The 20,755-nt window shown below is 59.0% G+C and overlaps 1 protein-coding gene across 8 annotated transcripts in view; it reads left to right on the forward strand.

Moving 5' to 3' along the window:
* The window catches only part of SOX13 (SRY-box transcription factor 13), a 44,951-nt gene that overhangs the window by 22,326 nt on the left and 1,870 nt on the right, over positions 1–20,755 (forward strand). For 2 of the 8 annotated variants that reach the window (XM_075115394.1, XM_075115393.1), the window contains exons 2-14: positions 9,953–10,030; positions 14,880–15,081; positions 15,704–15,809; positions 15,988–16,074; positions 16,442–16,614; positions 17,244–17,312; positions 17,485–17,599; positions 17,679–17,761; positions 17,844–18,003; positions 18,238–18,347; positions 18,477–18,573; positions 18,662–18,805; positions 20,453–20,669. In XM_075115394.1, the coding sequence (XP_074971495.1) occupies positions 9,993–10,030; positions 14,880–15,081; positions 15,704–15,809; positions 15,988–16,074; positions 16,442–16,614; positions 17,244–17,312; positions 17,485–17,599; positions 17,679–17,761; positions 17,844–18,003; positions 18,238–18,347; positions 18,477–18,573; positions 18,662–18,805; positions 20,453–20,669 (1,601 nt within the window). In that variant the 5' untranslated portion in view covers positions 9,953–9,992. The other 6 variants (XM_075115392.1, XM_075115391.1, XM_075115389.1 and 3 more) reach the window with 6 other exon arrangements.

Genomic DNA, 20,755 nt, shown 5'->3' on the forward strand with positions numbered 1-20,755 from the left:
ACAGGGGTTTTGATTTCGTTCATGGGATGCAGGGGAAGGTTGGTGGTTTTTTTTTCCTCTCTTTGCAGGGAGCACAGAAGCACAGTAAATCTTGTCTTTCAGTGGGTTTATTTTTACATCTGTTATTTGCTGGTGGGCTCCCCGGGGCACTTGCCCGAGCCTGCGGCTCTCGCTGCCTGTCGCCTTCCTGGAACCCAGACTCGCTGGGGCCGAGCAGCCATTACGCACCCTGCAAGCAGGTCAGGGGACAGGGGTGAAGGGTGGCTCCTGGACCTGGTAGCAGCGTGCTTTGCACTCCCCAGATGAGTGTTTAAGGCTGATTTGGGGGGGAGATGGCGGGGGAGCTGCATGCCTGCTGCTCCCGGGGTTGCAGAGTGCCTCAGGCGGGCTGGGGCACGGCTCCGAGCTGCATCCCCTGGGCTGAGCATCCTCGGGGCCGCAGGGACGGGCGCTGCAGGGATTGGAAGTTTGCTGGTGAGCCAAACTTGGGGTGGCAGAGCAAATCCGTGTGGGATACGGTGGGCTGTGCAGTGAACAGTACAGGACGCTCCGCTTGCTGCCGGGGGAGCCAGGTCACCTACGCTGTCCCCAGCCCTCCCGTGTGCTCGCCGCAGCCGTGGCTGCTCAGGGATCCCGCCTGTTCTCCAGTATTTGATGAAACCAAACAAACTTTGAAGGATTCTGGTGTGGTGCTGGCAGGCTGGCGTCGCAGCAGTGCTGGTGGCTCAGCTTTTGGGGGTCCCTCACTGCAGACCCAGCGGATCGGGAAGGGTCGGGGACCCCCGGGGCTGGCAGAGGCAGCAGGACAGCCCGTGAGCCCACGGCCCGTGGCTGCTTGCCGTCCCGCACGAGCCGGCGCGGAGCGCAGTGAGCCCCGCTTTGTCTGCCCACCGTGAAGCCGCGTTCCTGCTTGCTCCAGCTTTATCCCATTGTAAACACTTACGGCGGTTTTGTGTCAGGCCGGCTTTGTGCGTGCACGTGTAATTGCAGAAATCAGAAAAGCTTTTATTACCAAAGCGACAACCTTTAACAGACGGCTGCGACCGATTGTAGGGACGTGCTGTCAGTGCAGCTCTGCTCTGCTTTTACACCCCGGAAGTTCTCAGCCGTGCTAATAAAATGCGGACTGTTTATTTTCCTTAAAAAAAATGCATTTATTTTTAAAAAATAATCCACTTGTGGGCAGGGCAGTTGCTACCTACAGTCAGCGATGCTGTGGAGAAAGCCCGCTGGCCTCTTTTGTTCTCTCCCGTGGCCGCGCTGCTGAACATAGCATTGCTACAAACTGGGGACTAGTGATAAAATATTTTAATTTCATTTTCCCTCTGTTTGAAAATACTGATGGGTCAAAGCTGCCTGGTTTTGTGCATCTGACAGCAGCCTGCTCTGGCAGTGAGGCTGATGGAGGAGCTGTGCTTGGTAGGAGGGAAAGCCCAGAAAGACAGGCAGCCCTGGGGTCGGGTGTTCCCCGGCTGGGGGTCCCTTGCCACCCCTGACCAGCTGGAGCTGGGCTGTCCTAGGCTCTGCTGCTATATTTTTCACAAACTTTGTGGATGTTTTGGTTTCATTGCACAGTGGGGAGGAAGATTTGAGCAGCTCAAAACTTTTGCACGATGCATCGCTAATTTCCACCCCATTTTAACCCGGTAAAGAACACGCAAAAGGGAAATAAATTAGTGCAGCTTATGACGGTTCTGCTGGAAAATATCTCAATGCCTTTACCCCATCCTGCATGTTTTGGGGAGTAACTTCAGAGGCCAAATCTGCTCCCTCGGGTAGAGCTGCCGCTGGCCCAGCCGTGCCCTTGGGGAGCTCCCCAAGCTGGGTGCCGCTTGGGCACGGCTGAGAAGTGCGTGGGCTCCTCCAGCACAAGGAAAGTTGGCAGGGTCCAAGGCATCAACTTTTGGAAAATTTTCTGCTGCTTGGAAGCCCTCCCTCCCTCCCACTCCGTGTCCACCTGCTCCAGGACCACATGTCCCCGGCTGGAACCACTCCAGCCCCGAACAAGGGCCCTTCGTCTGCCCAGTCCCACCAGCTCAGCACTGGCGGGGAGGGAGGCTGGGGAGGTGCGGGGGGCTCGGCTGGCCGTGCGCGGCCCTGGCTCGCATCAGAAACGCCTCAGCCGCTTGGATGGGTCAGTAAAAAATATGAGTAGGGGATGAAGTGGCTGAATCTGCCTCAAGAAAGCATTTTTAGAAGAGCGCTGGGGTACGTGGTTGAAGTGGAGGATAGCATTCGGGGCTCTGCTGAAGCAGCCTCAACCCTTTCACCTCCAACCACCCGCCAGCACCTTGGACCCCGAATGGCTCTGCAGCTGCTTTTAGCTCAAAAGCCTTGTTTTTCAAGGGGAAAGCTACATTTGCAAACATTGTACTGGAGGGAAGCTCCCTTCCCTGCCTTCTTGTCCCGCTCCTGCTTGCAGCCCTTCAGCTGAAGAATGCAAATGGGGAGATGGATCTGAAATATTTGAAATTCTGCCTCTCCATAATTTAATGCTCCATTACCACCCAGGCCTGCTCGAGGCATGTGACCGTTATAAAAGATGCAGTCTGGTGGCTGCAGAGGCCGGGCAGCCTCCCCCCATGTACCCCCGGGTGCCTTATCAGAGAGGAACAAGATAAAGTGGCTCATCATTAAAGCCTTCTGGAAGACCCCTGCGAGCACCCACTAGCCCGGGCTAAAATCTGCTGGTCTGAGTTATTTTTTAATACTGCCTGGTGAAGGCAGCTTGTGGCAGTTCATTGTTGGGAGGAAAGGGGATAAGATTATAAATTAAATATTGCAAAGAGAATTAAAAGAACATGGGGCAGCAGTGAGCCTGGTGGGGGGATCTGATCCTCTTTGCCCATGTAAAATGGGGTTGTCGCGAGTTGGGCTGAGCCAGAACCTAACAGGAGAAGGAGGAGAAGATGTAGAAGCAGGTAGATAGAAATACCCGGTGGCATTGCCAGCACCACGCAGCAGCTTCTGCTGCCCTCTCGGTGTTGGGGCTGCTGCCTTCCCCTACCGCCGGGGCCCATGCTGCTATCGGGTGAGAGCCAGAAATCAAAACTCTTCGGCCATCAAAGTCAACCTGAGTGCCTGGATGGGTGTAGGTTTGCAGCGAGCAGCCCTCATCCCCCGTAGTCTTCCTCCTTTGTTGTGGATGGGTGTTGATAGCACAGAGCAGCTTGGGTTTGCAGCCTTGTTCAGAGCCGGGGTAGCCACTTGTTTGAAAAAGCTGAGCTAGGTGATGGCGATGGGTTGGATTGCAGCGGTCGTGCCGGCGCGCGCGGAGTCGGCGGTCCTGGGCTTTTGCACGTCTGCTCTGCTCCCCACACCGGCCGCTGAGACCACAGGGGAACCAGTCCCCAGTGCTGCGCAACCCACATCCCTCCTGCCACCCGCCCCATGGCTGGCAGGGTGCTTTGTCCCCACCGTATCCTTGCAGGATGCAGAGAGGAGAAGCGGCTCGGGGTGGGGAGAGGACAGGACTGAGGGCTGTAAAGAGCCTGGGCAGGCGCTGAGCACACAGCTCATCCCCGGAGTCCTGACACTGGGGACACGTGGGTGTCTGAAGCTGCTGCAACAGCAACTGGGGTCCCCGCAGAGCTGGGACAAAGCCTGCAGGGCAGGCCGAGCGTGGCTACAGGGGTGAGGGGTGTGTGCAGGGGTGTGCAACCTCCGAGCTGGGCAGGAGGGTCACCCCCCGCTCTGGTTCAGCGGCTAAAAGTGAGCTGATGTAGGAAGGGTTTAGAAAACCCTCTGCTTAGGCCCAGGGTGGCGGCCCTGCCTGCTGCCTGCCTGCCTGCCTGCCCACGAGGGTGGAGGGGAATGCCAGAGCCCGGCTTATCTTTTGTCTGGAACAATAGAGGGCTTGGCCCTATTGTTCTACCTTGCACGCCCAGCCGGAAAGCGAGTCCCCTGGGGCAGGGGCTGCAGGAGGGGATTTATGGGCAGGGACGGGCAGGGCTGGCAGGGCTGATCTGGCTGCGGGGCTCCGTGTGGGTGCTGCTGCCCGTGGGCAGCTCTGCAGGTGAATTCCCGAGCGGGAGAGGCGGCTGCTTGGGACCTTTCCTGCTCATTTTTCTTGCCGTGACACGGATTTCAGGAGCTGGAGGGTTAATTTGGGGGAGGTCTCCAGGGCACAGCTACCCCTGGGCTGGAGGACCCATCCGTACCCACACAGGCTGCTGCAGTATCTGCCTTTCTTGGAGTCTCTCAGGCTGTGATTTGGGTCTCCAGGTGCAAAACTGGCCTTTGGGCTTCCCGTGCCCTGTCCTTCCTGCTGCATTGCCTCGCATCTGTGGGTCCATCCTGGGAACTGGCTTGGGGACCGCACACTTTTGCAGGGCGGGGGGGTTGTGCATGTGTGTGTTTTCAAGCAAGGCTGGGGGCTGGGTACTGGATGTGGCTCTTGGTGCAAGTGGCACAGCTCAGGGGCAACGCAGCAGGAGCCTTGCAAGTGCTTGAAGCCAACGCAGCCCGTGAGCACCTCGGGGCTGCAAAAGACATCCCCGGGGTCCCTTACAGTCCTTCTCCTTCCTTCATTTAGGGGAGTAACGCAAAGCTGACACGTTCCCATAGGGCTCCCAGCGCCATCAGCCCAAGCAGCGGCGTGACTCCAGCAGCCATGTGTGACTTTGCCAGGGTGGCAGGAAACACCGCCGGTCCCTCTCGTCCTCCCCGTGCTGCCCGAGACGCGTGGTGCGTGGCATGGCGGGGTGCGTGTGCCTGCCCGCGTGTGCCCGCCTGAGCACGTGTGTCAGCAGAGCAACCGTGCCTGCCCACAGCTCCGCTAAGCCGTGCAGGGAAGCGCGCCGGGATGCCGCACGTGGAGGCAGGGACTGCCAAAGACCCTCGCCGGAGGGAGCGGGCTCGGGGACCCCAGGGGAAATCAGGATATGGAGAGGGGGGGACAGGTGCCACTGGGCACAAAGAGCCCCTTGTGTGCTGGCATGTGTGGTGGGACGCAGGGAGACGCGGGCTGGCTGGGGGCAATTGGACACCCCCTTGGAAATGGGGAGGGCTGACAGCTTCTTGCTGGAGTGCCTCAACCCTCCTCTGTGCTGTGTTTGTGTTGTGCAATGAAAACTATGCCGGCGGGCCAGTAAAAGCTTGTTCCCAAATTTCTCTGCTCCTCTGGAAGAGAGGAGCCTGGCTGGGAGCTGCTGCACGACCAGGATTTCATGGCCTTTAGTTCCTCTGAAGTGAGAGGGGAGAGGAGGGGTGAGGTGCAAACCCAGCCTTGCAGGATGGTCGTGGTTTGGAGATTTGCTGCTCCCACCCCCCCACAAGCCTGAGGTTTCTCCCTGAGCCGAAATAATGGTAGTGATAAAGAAGGGTATGAACCACACCCCCGCTCCCTCCTGTGATTTCTCTCTTGTGAATGCGAGACCTGCCCAGTTAACATGACCACCAGCCCCAGCAGGCGATGCCGGTTGTGAGCCCCATTGGTGCTGGATGCTCTGGCTCGCCGGTGGGGCACAGAGCAACTGGCGGATGAGCTACCTCCTGAGCCGTGAACACAGGAGCCTGAATCCGCACCCTAAATCGGCATAACATCATCAAAGCGACCGCAGCTTACACTAATAAGGGGGGGAGAAGTCAAGCCAAAAGCATTTTCCTTGGGGTGTCTGCATCCAGACTCAGCCAGCCAGGACTTCCCTGAGCTGAAGTACGGCAGGAGCGGAGTCAGGGGTGCCATTTGTAAGGGTGTCATGATTTGGGGCAGGTGATGGGCAGCTACTGGCACCGAGCACCCATCCTTCAGGCTGCCTTTTTTTTCAGAGGGAGGTTGATGATGGGCCCGGCGGCTCAAGGGGCAGCTCCTGTCACGCCAGCAAAAAAATCTGTTGCTGAAATGTCAAGCGGCCCCAGCAGCTGGAGCTCCCCCCTGCCCTGAGTTTGGGCAGCAGCTGGGGAGGGCGAAGTGGCTCGGCAGAGGCTTTGTACCTCCGTGTCCAAGCATGCGACGGCTCGGGCATAGGGACCTGTTTGCTGCAGCTCGGGTTTCCATGCAAACGGACCCCGAAGGTTTCCAGGGTGCTGCTGGCTGTGGGGCACGGGGCACTGCAGGCGGAAGCACGGCCCCATGATTTTTGCCTGTTACTGTGGGCTTGGGTGCCAGGAGAGGTGTCAGGGCTGACTCCGAGCACCGTTTTGGTGCTCACATGTGTGCCTGGCTCACCCGGGGAGGCATGAGTGCAAAAAAGATGGGATGGTTCCCCTCAAAGAGGAGCCCCCCCAAATCCTGGGAATATAACGACATTCTGGAAAAATAACTACATTAGTTGAAGGTATAAAGTGTCACAAGAAGCTCACAAGGGTAGGGGGTGACGGACACCAGGCGATGCCATGGGATGCTGCTGGGATGGACCACGGGGCTGTGCCAAAATAGCGCCAGGGTCTTCCATGCCACAAACCTCACCCGTGGGTCCCTCGTGGTGGGTGGAAAAAGGGTTCAGAAAGCCCTGCCCTCCCTGCAGCCCCAGCCCAGGAGGTGCAGGGCAGATCACTGTCGAGGCAAATGAGCCCCGTGTCTTTTTTTTTTTTCTCTAAGCAGGAGAGGAAAAGGGTCAGATGTCTTCGCCCCTCCGTCATGCGATAGGAAAGTATTGTTTACGAAGCAGCCGAGTCAAACGTGCCCTCTGCTCTGCCTGGAAACGCTGAGTGAGTGAAATTACACAAAAACGACACTGAGATCGGCCTCTCCGATAAGGCCGAGGGCCGCTTTTGGGTGAGGGGAGGACAGAAACTGTGAAGAAAAGGAGGGAGATGCGCTAACCGCACTCCCTCGCCACGCTGTGCCGTGCCATGCTGGCATCGCCGCGCCGTCCCGCCGGGGCTGGGTGAGTTGTCCCCGTCCTTCGCCTCCTGGATCTGATGGCCTCTCGCTACGGGGGCGTGGGGGGGATTCTTTATTTGCTCTTGAGTTTGCGGATGTTTTAAATTTCTTTCCCATAATCGATGGATTTATGCGAATGGGTTAAACTGGGGACTGGGGTGATGGAACAAGCCGATGCGTGTGCCGGAGTGGCGGGAGTGGGTTTGGGAGCAGCCCCAAGGACCCCTGCTGGGTCCCGGGGATCTGGGGACTGTCAGCTGCTGCTGGCACCGGTGGGACCGTGGGCCTGATCCACCCACCCCGGGTGCTGGGTGTAGAGGCTTGGCACCTGCGAGCCGGACGGGTTTCACTGCCGGTTGTTTTGTGTCCAGGCAAAGCCTTGCGCAAAGGAAGAAACTTGTTTTAAGAATTATTTGTGAGGCAGAAAAAAAGAAAGAAAGAGTAAACACCCGTTCTTCAGAGTTCCGCCCGCCTCTTGCTTTCCCTGCGTTTTCCCTGGTTAACACGCTGTGATATTTCTGTTTCATTGGCTCGTAATGCCGGGGAAGAAAGGAAGGGCAGGGGAGAGGGATGCAATAAGAGGGGGGTCTTTGAAAAGAGTAAGATTGTGGGGGTTGCGCTTTTCCCTGGAGAGTTTAGACCCGCAGGGAAGGGACGTTTCCTCTTTCAGCACTCCTCCCTGGCTGTCCCTGCCCGCGCCACTGCTCGGGGCCGAGCAAAGCGCTCGCCTCTGCTGAGCACCCCCACCTCCCGCTGCGCACACCTGCACCCGCCGCGGCTGCCAGGCCTTTTCTTAAAGATGCTTTCAACCGCGTAACCCTCCCTGGACAAGAAACCCATCTGCCTGCAAAGCCGGAGACAGGGCGAGGAGATTTTTTTCTTATTGATATGTCTTATTGAGTGGAAGAAAAAAAAAACCCTGTCCTGCAGACTGTCTAATCTTGAGACCAGGAAATGGGAATGACCAGTGTGGTCCCCGGCCATCACGTGGGCTGTCGCTGGGATTGTTCCCGCGCCTTCTTCCTCTAGGCTTTGCACGGTTTTAAATAATTCCAGCACGATGGAGTTTCCTCCTCTTCCCTGATGAGATCATTCCCCGTCTAATAAATCTTGCGGCCAGGAAGTTCCACCTGAGGTTCAGTTTAATTTTTCCTCTACTTAAAACCATCCTATCACTCATCCCAGTAAAGGAAAAATGTGTTTGGGTTGTGGCTGTGAAGGCGGTGGACCTGTGCCAGTTTACGCCCGGGGAAGGATCCACTCTTTGTATTTGATTTCATTATTTGGATAGTTATAAAACTACTGGCTGGTTTTTGGCTGCGCCCTCATGCAGCCGGGCTCACGAGAGGCGGCATCCCTGGATTTTGGGTTGCGGAGGCATGACCGGGCAGTGGAGGGGGGGTCCCAGCAAAGCCCTTGTGCTGAGGGGCAGCGTGGGCAGGGGGCAGCTGAGTAATCCTGTATGCCAAGAGAGGAAAGTGTTTTGGAGTGATGTGTCCCTCTGCCATCTCATAAGACACCAGAGCAAGGTGATAAAATCCCCCTCAGAAGCACTGTGAAACCAGAGTTACCAGTAAGCTGGAAACTGTTAGTAAGAGGAGGCTGGGACGTGGCCCAGTTAAAATGTGCGCTGGGCTGGACCAGATGGACCCATGTACCCACAGGGAATATGTTGTGCATGTCTCATCGTTATCACAGGGGGCTTCATTTTCTCATTCCCACCCGGAGCATCCCGCGTGTCCCCGCTCCATCACCGCCTCCTCGGGTCCATTGGTCCCGAGGCAGGGGACAGCCCTACGCTACAGGGACGGGGCAGGGGCAGGGCGCAAGCCCTGAGGGGGTGAGGTGGATTTCAGCAAATGGAATTATTCCACAAGACTTAGAAAAGCAGGAGCCGAGTCTCTGAGGACAGAGCTGCCCTCTGAGGACTCAATCTGCTGTAGCTCAGTGCTCCCACGAGCCATCGGCCGGTGCCCTGAGGGAACCTACGCAGAGCTGGGATCTCCTGGTGTGCACAGGCGATGGAGCACACGCAGCCATCCTGTTAAGCAGCCCAGCACCTTTTCTTCCCCCTGCCACAGCCTGAGAATTCATCCTTTTCTCCCTGTCTTGCAAGTGTTCACTTAAGTGAATTCAGTGATTAATATGGGTTATTTTTCTCTCTCTCCTCAAGTTTTGAATAGCAGGATTGATTCGATTTCCCCCTGAACTTCTGAAGGGCTTCTCTGCTGGCATGCATCAGGGAGATATGCATTTCATTAGCAGTCCTGGGTATGGCCTGGAGGCCTTTGAAGAAGGCAGGTTGGGTTTTTTTGGATAGAATTAGTAAATGCTATGCTAGCTGGTTGTAATTGCTTTAGGGTTAAATCTTCCAAGTGCCGTGCGGTAATAGGAGACCTGCGTTGCTGCTTTTCATCTTAGTAGATGGAGAATTGATGCTTCTCCCCCCACCAAAGAGCCGTAATGTGGCAGCGCTGAGGCTGTGGCAATAGGAACTCTTCCAAGGGTGAAGGGGGAGATATCCCCCAGTGGGGACCACCGGGACAGGGGTACCACGCCTGGTGGGAGAGGGGACCTGGGTGGAAAGTGGGGTGCTCAGGGTGGCACATGGAGAAGGGTGACCCCCTGCTCCTTCCTGTGCTGGCCGTTCCCAGGAGTTTTGATGACGGTGATGCTCTGTAGCATCACCACTTTGCTCTGACCCCATAGAGATGTTTCCAGAAGCCATTATCCTGTGGGGGGAGAGAAATTCCCTTCAGGCAACTGATGGTGGATGGAGGTTGGACAAAGACTGGTCTGTTTTGTGTGGACAGTGGGAAATCCTAGCTCCTGCTGACGCTGGAGCTTTTCCCATGGGACCCCATCTCTTGCCAGGACAGAGAGGGGCAGCTGGGGTCTGGCGCTCTCTCTGGGACGCTGAAGCTGCCATCACCTACCACTGGGCAGGACCTACCTGGCAGCTCCCATGGGCATCATCCTGCCCATGGCAGGGCTTAGCATGCAGGTGCCGGCTTGCTGCCCAGTTCTGCGCTTGCTGGGTGCTTACTGCTGCCCCTCTGGGGCATTACCCTCCCAAAATGCCCTCCTGCCCGCCAAAGATCTCCCTTCTCGGCATTGATTTTGCAGCTTTTCCGGCAACGTGAGCTCTCGGCAGCCTTCTGGGCAGATGGAGGTTGTGGCTTTCCGTGGGAGTGTCGCTGACAGGTAAGATGTTAAAAATGCGGCATTTGAGGATATGTAAAGCATTGGCTGGTGCTCCCCCAAATGCAGAGTGTTTCCGTTACTGCAGCACCCTGGTTTGTGGGGCAGCACGGGTGGGTGTACGCCTGTGACGCAGCCCCACGGGGGAACATGTGTCCTGCAAGTGCCACTGCTCCGAATGGCTGCTGTCTGTCAGGGACACGCGGGGCTGTGACTCTCACGTGGTGACAGCGTTTCATTCAGCATCCAGTTGTCTTCTGCGTTTAAACCTGCTTTCTCAGAAGCAGGTCTTAAACCTTCTGCCCCGTTTCACCTGCAGCATGTAGCCAATGAGCTGGCATCCCCTTCCATCCGTGGCTGGGGGTGGCAGAGCCCGCATCCTCCCCGCGGCTGCCTGCTTTTGCCTTCCCGGGGAATAACCTGCTGTCACGGGATGCTCTGCATCCCTGGGGGATGATGGCAGCCCCGTGAACTTTCCCTGGCTGGGGCCATTTGCCTTGGCTGTCCCTGGCCATCCCTGCCCGGGCACGGCGGAGGAAATCATCCATTCTTTTATGTGCGAAGGCACGCCGGGCGGAAACGGTTGGAAACGGCCCCGAAAGGACATTCCAAGTCTGGCAGGAAAGCGGCCTGCTCATCTGGCAGGAGACAGCCTATTGTCTGTCCCGGTGGCCGGCCGGGATTCCTCGGACCCTGCTTAAAAGAAGGACACGTCCATGTGTGTCTTATTTTTTCCTCTGCCCTCTCTTGAGGGGATGCCGAGGGCTGCGAATGCTGCACGTGGTGTGTGCACAGCGGTGGTGTTGTGCTGCTCCAGCTCTCATAGGCATTGCTGTGTTTGCTCGTACGGTGTTTTTTTTCCCCCTCAGAGTTTTGCCCTGTGTGTTTCTCCCCGGCTGTGTTGGTTACCTGGCCATGGAGGCAGGATACACCCGCGGGGCGAGTGGTTGCATGCTGCTCAGGATGGGTGGATTCATTTTGGGGTATCTGGGTACCATGCTGCACTCCTGAAGGGAAGAGTCTGCCGTAACCCATGAACTGATAACTTTCTGGTGTATTTGGGCAGAGAGAGGAAAAAAAGCCTCAGGAGCCTCCCCTGCTGCCCTGGTCAACCTGATGGGCAGGCGGGGGGACAAGGCCAGCCTGTAAATCTGAGCAGCCCAGCTCCTGCTGGACACTCTCCCCCGTCCCCCTTCTGCGGGAGCCCTTTGCACCGCCGTCCCCTGGGGTGGGATCAGCCCCGAGCCGAGGGGCAGGATCAGCCCCAGGGCGGGTGTGCTGCAGCACGGGGCAGGCGTGTGGGACCATCCCCGCACTCGCATCCTCTCTCCCAGGACCGGCGAAGGTGGCCGTGCCGCAGTGCCTGTGCCCAGAGCGGAGCAGCGCTGCGGCTCTTCCTCGAGCCCTGGCAGTGCGGGAGACTCTGTGTTTGTGGCTTTCTGTCCTCCTGCGCTCGCTGGTGTTTTTGCAAAGAGCTTGGGTTACATGGAGCCTCGGCGCCTGCTTCGGCCCTGCCCCAGCTGCGGGCAGACGTCCCCGCTGCCTCTGGGCAGTGCCGCCTGCCAGCCTCCCGCCGCAGCCACCCTGTGAGCAGAAACCCTTTTCTTTTGACTACAGGCAGGACCTGCTGCGGGGAGAAAGCCTGGTCCAGCCAGCACCACACCTTTGCTGGGCAGCTTTTTGGCTTTCCTTCCCCTTGCTGCTCTGTGCCACAGGGGGAATGCCAGCAGCTCCCTTCTCCACAAAACCAGAGCCTGCACAAGCGACTGGGAAGATGCTCTGGGTGCTGGGGAGGGGTCTCGGTATCTCCCCAGCGCTCCCTGAGCTGCTGCAGTGCCAGGCAGGGTGGGGGCTTGCTGGCGCCTCGGCCCCCCCCCAGCCCTTCGAGCTGTTCTGCTGCAACACAAATGGGGCAGATAGGATCGGCTGGCAGGCAGGAAGGGTGGCACGGCCACGGGGAGAATTGCAGGACGTGCCGTTCGGGCGTACAACTGGAGAAAGAAAAGCTGTCGCCATCCTGAAAATCTCAGCTCTAGTATTTGCTGGGCTGGAGTTTGGAGGCCAGGTGAGCACGTTGATGTCTGCACAGTGCAGCACTTTAGGGCTTCGGTGCTTGCGAGATGAGCCCCACCTTGTGCCCCCCCAAAACATCGTGCCAGGAGGAAGCAGCCCCATGGGTCGCTGCTCCCTCACCAAGGACTCGTGGCTCCCCTGCGGGTCCATTTTGGCCCTCCAGGCTGGCACTTTGCATCCCAGCGCCATCCCCTCCCTTCCCCTCCACCCTGCATTAAATGGAAAACATTAAAGGCAAAGATCTGTTACACTCCCAGTGCCAAGGCAATTGTTCCCATCCCTATTGTCTGCCACAGGCAGCCCCGGAGCCCAGCACCTGAGCCCGTGGCACAGGGCTGCCGCTGGAACCAGCCCTGTAACAAGATAACGGCACCGTTTTCTCCTTTTTCTTCTCTTTTTTTCTTTTTGTTCAGCAAACCATATAATAAATCTACAATGAGGCTTCATTCAAACAGACCCCTATTAAAGTACCGGCCCCATTTTAAGAGTAAACTTCCAGTGGCACCGGGAGGTTAAGTGTAATAGAAACGTGACATGCTCGAGGAGTGGGACGTTGCTTTTGTGCGTCCCAAACCGAAGGCATCGCTCTGTGCTGCAGCGTCGCTCCTGCTGCCCCATTTTCTGGGCCTGCAGGCAGCCCAGGGCCGGGCGGCGTCCCAGCCACAGGGAGGGAGGGCACACCTGTGGCAGGGATGCACCGAGCAGGGGTTTTTGCCTTTAAAAAATGAAAAAGGCTGGAAGGAGGGAGCGGCTGTGGACTCACACCCACAGGTCCTGAGTTAGGGAAGCACCCAGGGCAAGGTGTTGCAGCCGCTGTGCATTCGTGCCTTAGTTTTCCCACCTGTAGCACATCGAGAGCACAGGCTCGGCGGCAGCCTCGCAGGGCAAACCCTACCTCCGTGAGTTGTTGGAGCCATGGGCACGGCTCCCCGCTGGCTGCCTGCCACCGCCACGCCGCTGCCAAGCGTGTCCGGTGTCCGGTTCCTCCCCGGCTGAGGCGTGTCGAAGGCAGGCGATGGGTTTTCGGGTGGGCGCTGCCTGTGCCTGGGTCACCCTCCCTGCCGCTGGGCTGGCCAAGGTGAGCCAGGGGCAGGAAGGGGAGACGCAGGCGGTGCCGCAGGATGCGGCAGATACCGGGCGATGCCGACACCGGGAGGAAGCCCGCTGGCCCGGCAAGTGCGATGGTTTGTTCAGCGGAGGGCAAGGGAACTGAGATTAAAAAAAGCCCCGCTAAGATCAGAAAGGCTGGCGCGCACAGTGCCCTATTGTGGAGCTGTCACACTTCCCTTTACTTTATTGCTTTTGTCCAACACCCTATTGTTCCACTTCCTTTTGTCCCCTATTCACAGCCCTGGCTTTTCATTACCCAGCCAGCCTTGTTGTTTTCATTTCTTTTGTTTGAAGTTCCTGAGAGGAAGGTTTTATTTTCAGCGGTTTGATTAATTCGCAGCTTGAGCTGGGCTTTGTTTGTTACGTAATTGCTGCCCTGAGCCCGGCTCAGCCGCCCCCGCCCCAGCCGGCACCCCCAGCCCTGATTTTGGGGGGGTCCCAATGAGCCATTGGGGTGTGGGGAGGTGAGAGAGAGGAGCGTTCAGGGGGTCGCAATTGTGGGGTGCCAGACCCTGGGCAGGATGCTTCCCGCATCCCACCATGACCTCTTCCCACCTTGGCAGCCCCTGTGGTCCCACAACCCGGATCCTGGCTCCTGGCAGTGGCCAGCGTAAATGCCTTCCTTAACAGCCTCCTTTTCCCATTATTCCTCCCTGAAAGGAGAGCTTTGGGAGGGTAATATTTGTTCCTGTTCCTGCTGCGTGGCGTGAGGGTTGGTGGCCGTGAGAAGGCAAATCCCTGCAAGCACAGCTGATCCATCTTCGGCAGAGGCACGGCGAGCCTGGCACTCGCTCGGGATACAGCCCTTGTAGCCGTGGCACTGCTGGAGGCTGCAGCAGAGCAGGGGCTTTGCAAGGGACATGGTTGTGACACGCTGTTTGGGGCAGATCCCATTGAAAATACCGGCTCTGGCCATGCTTGGCATCCCTTGGGTTTATGCAGCTCGTCCCCCGTAACAGCTCGCAGTCAGTTCTGTGGTGCCCAGCTGAGCGGCTGGCAGCACCGGGGGTTGGACTGGCACCCATGGCCATGCTGCTGAAGCTGGGGAGAGCCGTTCCCCAGGGCTGGCCCCTTGCCCTGGCTGGGGCTCGGCCGGTCCCAGCTCCGCGCCGTGCCGGGGACTCCCGGAGGAGCGATTCTGGTGGCCGTCCCAGCCATTGTTCGGCAGGGCCAGGATTTCCATTTCCCGTCGGAGCGGGAAACCTGCCTGCCGCCCTGTCGGCTTTCTAGGCACGGCTCCTGGGGCCGTGCGGGGGGCAGCTTGAGAGCCAAGAGACAGGGACCCCTGGGGTGCTGGCTCGGGTCTGGCATGGGTCTCTGCTGCGGGGACCCTTGGGTTGCTCTCTACCAGGCTGCTGGTAGGGTACGTGCTCATATTGGCCCTAAATCTCACACTTCTAGGTGGGCTTTCTTTGGGGCCAGGAGGAAAAAAGGTGTGTTGGGCTTGTTTCCCTTGGAGCTTCTGGCCATTGAGCCCCAAATCTGCAAAAACCCAGTCTCAAGAAGCCAGGTACGAGGGCTCAGCTTCACCAAGCTATGGTGAAAGGCAAGACTATTGCCCCTGGAAAACCAGCAGCACGGGGCGCCCCAGTATGGGCAGGGCTGGGAAAAAGGGTGCCTGTGGCCAGGGGTGCCCCATGGCTCTGCTGACGGTGCTCCCATCCCGTAGGATGTCCATGAGGAGCCCCGTTTCTCCCCACCTGGAGCTTGATGGAGCCGGCAGCATGGTGAACTGCACCATCAAGACGGAGGAGAAGAAGGAGGGTGGATGTGAGTCCCCACCAGGGGCTGCCCCCAGCACCGAGCCCCGTCCCAACGACCCACCAGGGCCACCGCCGAGGGAGGGCACCGACCCCCTGGCCCTGCCGCAGGTGGGTCCCACGGCTGTGACAAACACTGGTCCTGGCTGGGGTCTCGCTGGGCTGGCAGAGCTTTGTGGCCATCCCCACTCCGTCCCCAGGCTCTGTCCCTCAGCAGAGTGGGGTCGTTGGTTTCCTGGGTGGTTATTCCTCATCCTGAGGAAACAAAGCTGAGACCTGAGGCTCCCCAAGGCTTTCTGGCCATTGTCAATGCTCTTGGGTCAGCCCTGGGATTTGAGTGCTTTGCCTTTGGCGTGGAGACCTCTGCAGCCACCTCCAGCCATGCTCTGTCCGTTCAGCCTCCCTTTTTCATTGCTCTTGGGTTTTCTCTCCCCCTGACCAGCAGCCTCAGCCCTACCCCTGTGCTGACTCCCAGTGGGGTTGGGGCTCAGAGGAGCTGGGCAGCCTAAATAAATAGTAGAAACCTCCAGCAAACAAGTCTTAACAGCATGAATAGAAGAGATGCTCTCAAGCTGGGCTGGGGGGAATGTGCCTTGCAGAGTGTGGTCCAGAAGTCAGCTGGGCAGGGCTGGCTCTGAGCATCCCACCAGCCCAGCGTCCACTGCCCAGAGACCTGGGGACATCCCCATCGTCCCCATCAAGCGGGTGCCGAGTAATGCTGTCTGTGTCGCAGGAGTCCCGCTCGCCTGTCGGCGATGCGCTGGAGCCCAGGCGCTCTGCCTTCGAGCCGGCTGTCGGTGGCCAGGAGAAGCTGGACTTCAACAGGAACTTGAAGGAGGGTAAGAAAGGTTTCTGAGTAACCTGTGGGACCCCCGTGCTCCCTTTGGGCCCCTCATTTTTGCAAAGCTGTGGGGTAGGAAGAGCCACCCTACACCGTGACACACAGCCTAGAGCTGTGCTCACCTGCCTGTCCTCTCCCATTGCTCTGCTGACCTCGGTGCCTGCCGGCACGGGCAGTAATGCCAACCATCGAGAAGCTACTGTCCAGCGACTGGAAGGAGCGGCTGCTGGGCCGAAACAGTGCCGAGTCCAAGGAAGTGAAAGGTGAGGTCTCCCCCCCCAGCCACCCACCTCCGCTGTCCTCCCTCCTGCGCCCTGTGCCCAGGCAGCCTGTGCTGGAAACATGGCATTTCCCGCCTTAGCAGGAAGGGAGATGTGCCTGCAAGTGTGTATTTAATAGGGATTTGTACTATTTTAGCCAAAACGTTATTTTTATTTTTTTGGGGGGGTGAGCATCCCTGATGAAAGCTTGCCTGTGGCTGCACAGAGGGGATGGTTCAGCACATGGGGGTCTTTATGCCCCCCACGCATTAGCCATCCCCTGGCCACCCATCACCCACGACCACCCAACGGTGGTGATGCTGTTCATCCTCCCCAAGCTCCTGACCCACAGCTGCTTGGTTTCTTCCAGGAACCCAGGAAAGCCTGGCAGAGAAGGAGCTCCAGTTACTCGTCATGATCAACCAGCTGTCCACGCTGCGGGACCAGCTCCTGACGGCCCACTCGGAGCAGAAGAACATGGCCGCGATGCTCTTCGAGAAGCAGCAGCAGCAGATGGAACTGGCGCGGCAGCAGCAAGAGCAGGTGGGCTCGGGTCCCCGTGGGCAGCCTGCTTGGGGGGAAGCATTTGCCAGGGACATTCCACCCCTTCAGGGATCCTTTTGGCCAGCCATGGGTGCAGGACCAGGACAGGGTCCCCTGGGAGTGGTGAGGAGGTGGCTTTGGTGCTGGGAGCAGCGGGACTTAATTGTCTGTCCAGAAACCCTCCCATTTTCTGTACCCATCCCAAAGACTCCCCATCTTGCTCCCTGGTGCCGGGAGGATAATGGTCAAAGGAGATGGGAATTGTACTCCTTAAAATAATTAAACCACACTGGGTCCTTCCTGACTGTGCCCTCTTTGCTCTTTGAACACCTACTTTTCCTCTCTGGTGGCCCATGGGGTGCTAAGGGCAGGGGTGACACCCGCTGGCGTACCCCGGGGTGGGGGTGACACCATACCTGCCAGCCCATTTCTCTCCCTGTGTCCCGTGAGGTGGCTCAGGAGTAGCTCGGCCACCCCCTGCCTGCCCTCCCCACAGCCCTTGGGACCCCCCCAGATCCCTTGTCCCCGTTTTGCTGGTGTTGGGCAGCTCGTGCCGGGCCATAGCCCTGCCGGCGCCAGCTCGGTGCTGCCGTTGATGCCACTGAGCCCCACTGTCTCCCCTCTGCCAGATCGCCAAGCAGCAGCAGCAGCTCATCCAGCAGCAGCACAAAATCAACCTGCTGCAGCAACAGATCCAGGTAAAGGTCGGGGACACCTCCCTGTGTCCCCCTTCCCGTGCTGGGTGACTCCAGCCTCCCCGTGTGCTGGGCTTGTGTCCCCTCCCGGGACCAGGCAAGGGGATGGCACCTGCCTGCAGCATCCCGCAGCAATTATCCGGTCTCTTTGCTTCTCTCCCCTTCTTCCCTCCAGCAGGTCAACATGCCCTACGTCATGATCCCTGCCTTCACCCCCAGCCACCAGCCTCTCCCCGTCACTCCCGACTCCCAGTTAGCCCTGCCCATCCAGCCCATCCCCTGCAAACCAGGTGAGCCGGGCCCCCTGGGACTGCCCCAGCCCTGTGGGGTGGCCTTGTCCCCCAACCCCTCTCCCTCTGCTCCCCGCAGTGGATTACCCGGTGCAGCTGCTGCACAGCCCTCCTCCTCCCACGCTGAAGAGACCCGCCGGCTCGGGCCACCTCCAGATGCAGGTACAGCCCCAAAGCACCTCCATCCCCTGGGCTGGGGTGCTGCGGGGGCTGCGCTTCAACCCCCCCCTCCCCTCCACCACAGGAGACCTCGCAGCCACTGAACCTGACAGCCAAACCCAAAGGTTCTGACCTCCCCAGTGCCTCCAGCTCGCCCAGTTTGAAGATAAGCGGCTGCCAGTCCCTCACGCCGAGTCATGGGGCCACCAGGGACCTGCAGACCAGCCCGTCCAACCTGCCTCTGGGTGAGTTCCCAAGTGCTTTCACTGATGGATGGTCCCGTGTCCACCTCCCAGGGACAGGCGACATCTCTACTCCCTGGGGTCCCTCCTCCTTGGGGTGGCCTGGGTGGGCACCTGCTCCCCTGTGCCACCCCCTTGGGGCACGCAGTTGGGATTGCTGGGGTGGGATGGGGTGCTGCGCGGTGCCGGAGGAGCGGGCGCTGGCACTGATGGGTGCCGGTGCTGGTGCCCTGCCAGGGTTCCTGGGCGAAGGCGACGCCATCACCAAAGCCATCCACGATGCGCGGCAGCTGCTGCACAGCCACAGCGGGGCCATGGAGGGATCGCTGAGCAACCCCTACCGCAAGGTGAGGGATGCTCGCCGAGTGGTCACCGTCCCCCTCTCTTACCCCATCGTTGGCGGCCAGAGCTGGGTCTCCATCCGCGGGTGGGCTCCCAGGCTTGGAGCTGCTTCCTGACTCTCCGTTCTCCTGCAGGACCATGTCGGGATTGATTCTTCCCCAGTGAAGGAGCGGATGGAGGAGACCCCTGCCCACCGGCTGGATGAGGCTCTGTTGACCTGTGAGATGGACGGTAAGGACAGCCGGGAGCACCGTGGTGTGACCCCCCACAGCTTGCTGCTTCCCCTGGCTCCTGACCTCAGCCGCGGTTTCCCTCACAGGCTCACGGCACTTCCCCGAGTCCAGGAACAACAACCACATCAAGCGGCCCATGAACGCCTTCATGGTGTGGGCGAAGGACGAGAGGAGGAAGATTTTGCAGGCCTTCCCAGACATGCACAACTCCAGCATCAGCAAGATCCTGGGTGAGTGCCGGGGATGGCGGCGGGTGGGCCAGGGCAGGACCCCCCTCTGCATCCCCGCGGTGGGACACAAGCTCCATCCGGCTGCTTGCCCCGCTCATCCTCGGCCACCCCTGTACGGGTGGTGCTCGCCAGGATGCTGCTAACCCGGTTGTAGCATCGCTCTTGGAGGTGCCTGTAGCAGCACGGGCTTCGTCCAGCCAACTCCTCACACCCCCTGTGAGCAGCGGTCCTGCTGTGGTTTTCGGTCACACCAGCCCTACCCCACAGCCATGTCGCTATTAAAATCAAGCGGTGCGGTCGCCGGTGAGCCTGTCCAAAGGCCCGTGAGTAAACATGCAGCGGTGCAATGCAGCTGCGCCGTGGGTTACCTGCAACTTGCTCTGCCACAGACTCATTTTAGCAGCTCTGCTCGTTAAAGAAAAAAAGAAAAATGAAGCAACCACCAAGCTTTCCCCTTTGAAGGAGTGCGTGGGCAGGATCTGCTCTGTTTACCTCTTGTGACCGTGATGGCTGGGGGGGGTCCAGGAGCAGGCGCTCTGTGGTGAGCTGCTTGCTGTCACAGGAGATGTCCGTGGCTTTAAATAGCTGGCGTTGTTCTGCCTGGGGAGCCAGAGCTGCTCACTGCTTAAGGGGGTGCAAATTTAGCAGGTTGATACCTGCAGATGGATGAGTGGTCCAGAGCCGTTATGCACCCAGGTGGGGTTGGGGGGCGGGATTGTCGGTCCCTGTGTGTTCTCCTGCTCTTGGAAATGTGGATCTAAGCCAGTATGAGGGGCTGAGTGTGTGTGGAAGCAGCTGGTGGAGGACACCTGGGCACCATGGGCAAGGGGCTTGCATGCCTCCGTGCCTCGGTTTACCTGGGCCACCTGGCTCGTGGTGCAGGTGTGGGAGATGGAGCTCCCTGAGGGAGATGGGCCGTGCTAGCGGGTGAAGAACACCCAAGAAAGGGGCACACGGGGACTCATAGGAGGATTTAGGTGATGGGAGGGTGTCTCTGGAGGTCCCCAGCCCAAAGCTCTGCTTAAACGCGCATCCATAATCCCATCAGGATGCTCAGGGCTGTGTCCTGTTGAGAGTTGAGCATCTCCAAGGATGTTGAAGTTCTCCAGGCATCTCCAGCTTGTCCTTCTCTCCCCCAAACGGGATGCTTGTCCACGTGGCCTCCCAGGTGCTGAGCTGAGGGGATTAATCCCTTCTCTCTGCCAGCCTGGCCCTGAGCCCCTCTCCCAGCCCAGCAGCCTTTGTGCTGTGCCCTGCTTTGCTCTCCTGCCCGGGTACTGGCAGCGATGACAATAAAGGTCAGCCAGTGGGGGAATGTGAGTCACACGCTGGCACAGCCTATTTTAGCTGCAGCACCTGCTCACCATACCTTGGAGAGGCTCGAAAGCTGTAGCCCAAGAGGTGCCCGGAGAAGGTCAAGGCTGGGGAGCTGGTCCCCATGTGCCGGGAGGGCTGGCTGCCCCCTGCGGCACGGCACGGACCCATGCAGCCGCTCTCCCCAGCTGTGTGCAAATTCAGGTGCCGTTTGCACAGGGGATGGTACGAGCATTAATCGGCTTTTGCAGTGGCTATCCCAGCCAGCACCAGACACAGGTTTCATCACAGTGGGCAGGCGATAAGCGTGCCCCGTGGCTCCTCTCTGAACAGGCTCCCGGTGGAAATCCATGACGAACCAGGAGAAGCAGCCCTACTACGAGGAGCAAGCCCGGCTGAGCCGGCAGCACCTGGAGAAATACCCTGACTATAAGTATAAGCCCCGACCCAAACGCACCTGCATCGTGGAGGGGAAGCGGCTGCGTGTGGGCGAGTACAAGGCGCTGATGAGGAACCGACGGCAGGACGCCAGGCAGGGCTACTTGATAGGGTAACGCGCCCCTTCCTCCCATCCGAGGGGGCTTGCCAAGGTGCCCGCGGGGTGGGTGCCCTGGGAGGTGGGGGGAAGCAGGGGGA

The sequence above is a fragment of the Phalacrocorax aristotelis genome, chromosome 21 (assembly GCF_949628215.1).
Source record: "Phalacrocorax aristotelis chromosome 21, bGulAri2.1, whole genome shotgun sequence".
Classification (NCBI taxonomy): domain Eukaryota; kingdom Metazoa; phylum Chordata; class Aves; order Suliformes; family Phalacrocoracidae; genus Phalacrocorax; species Phalacrocorax aristotelis.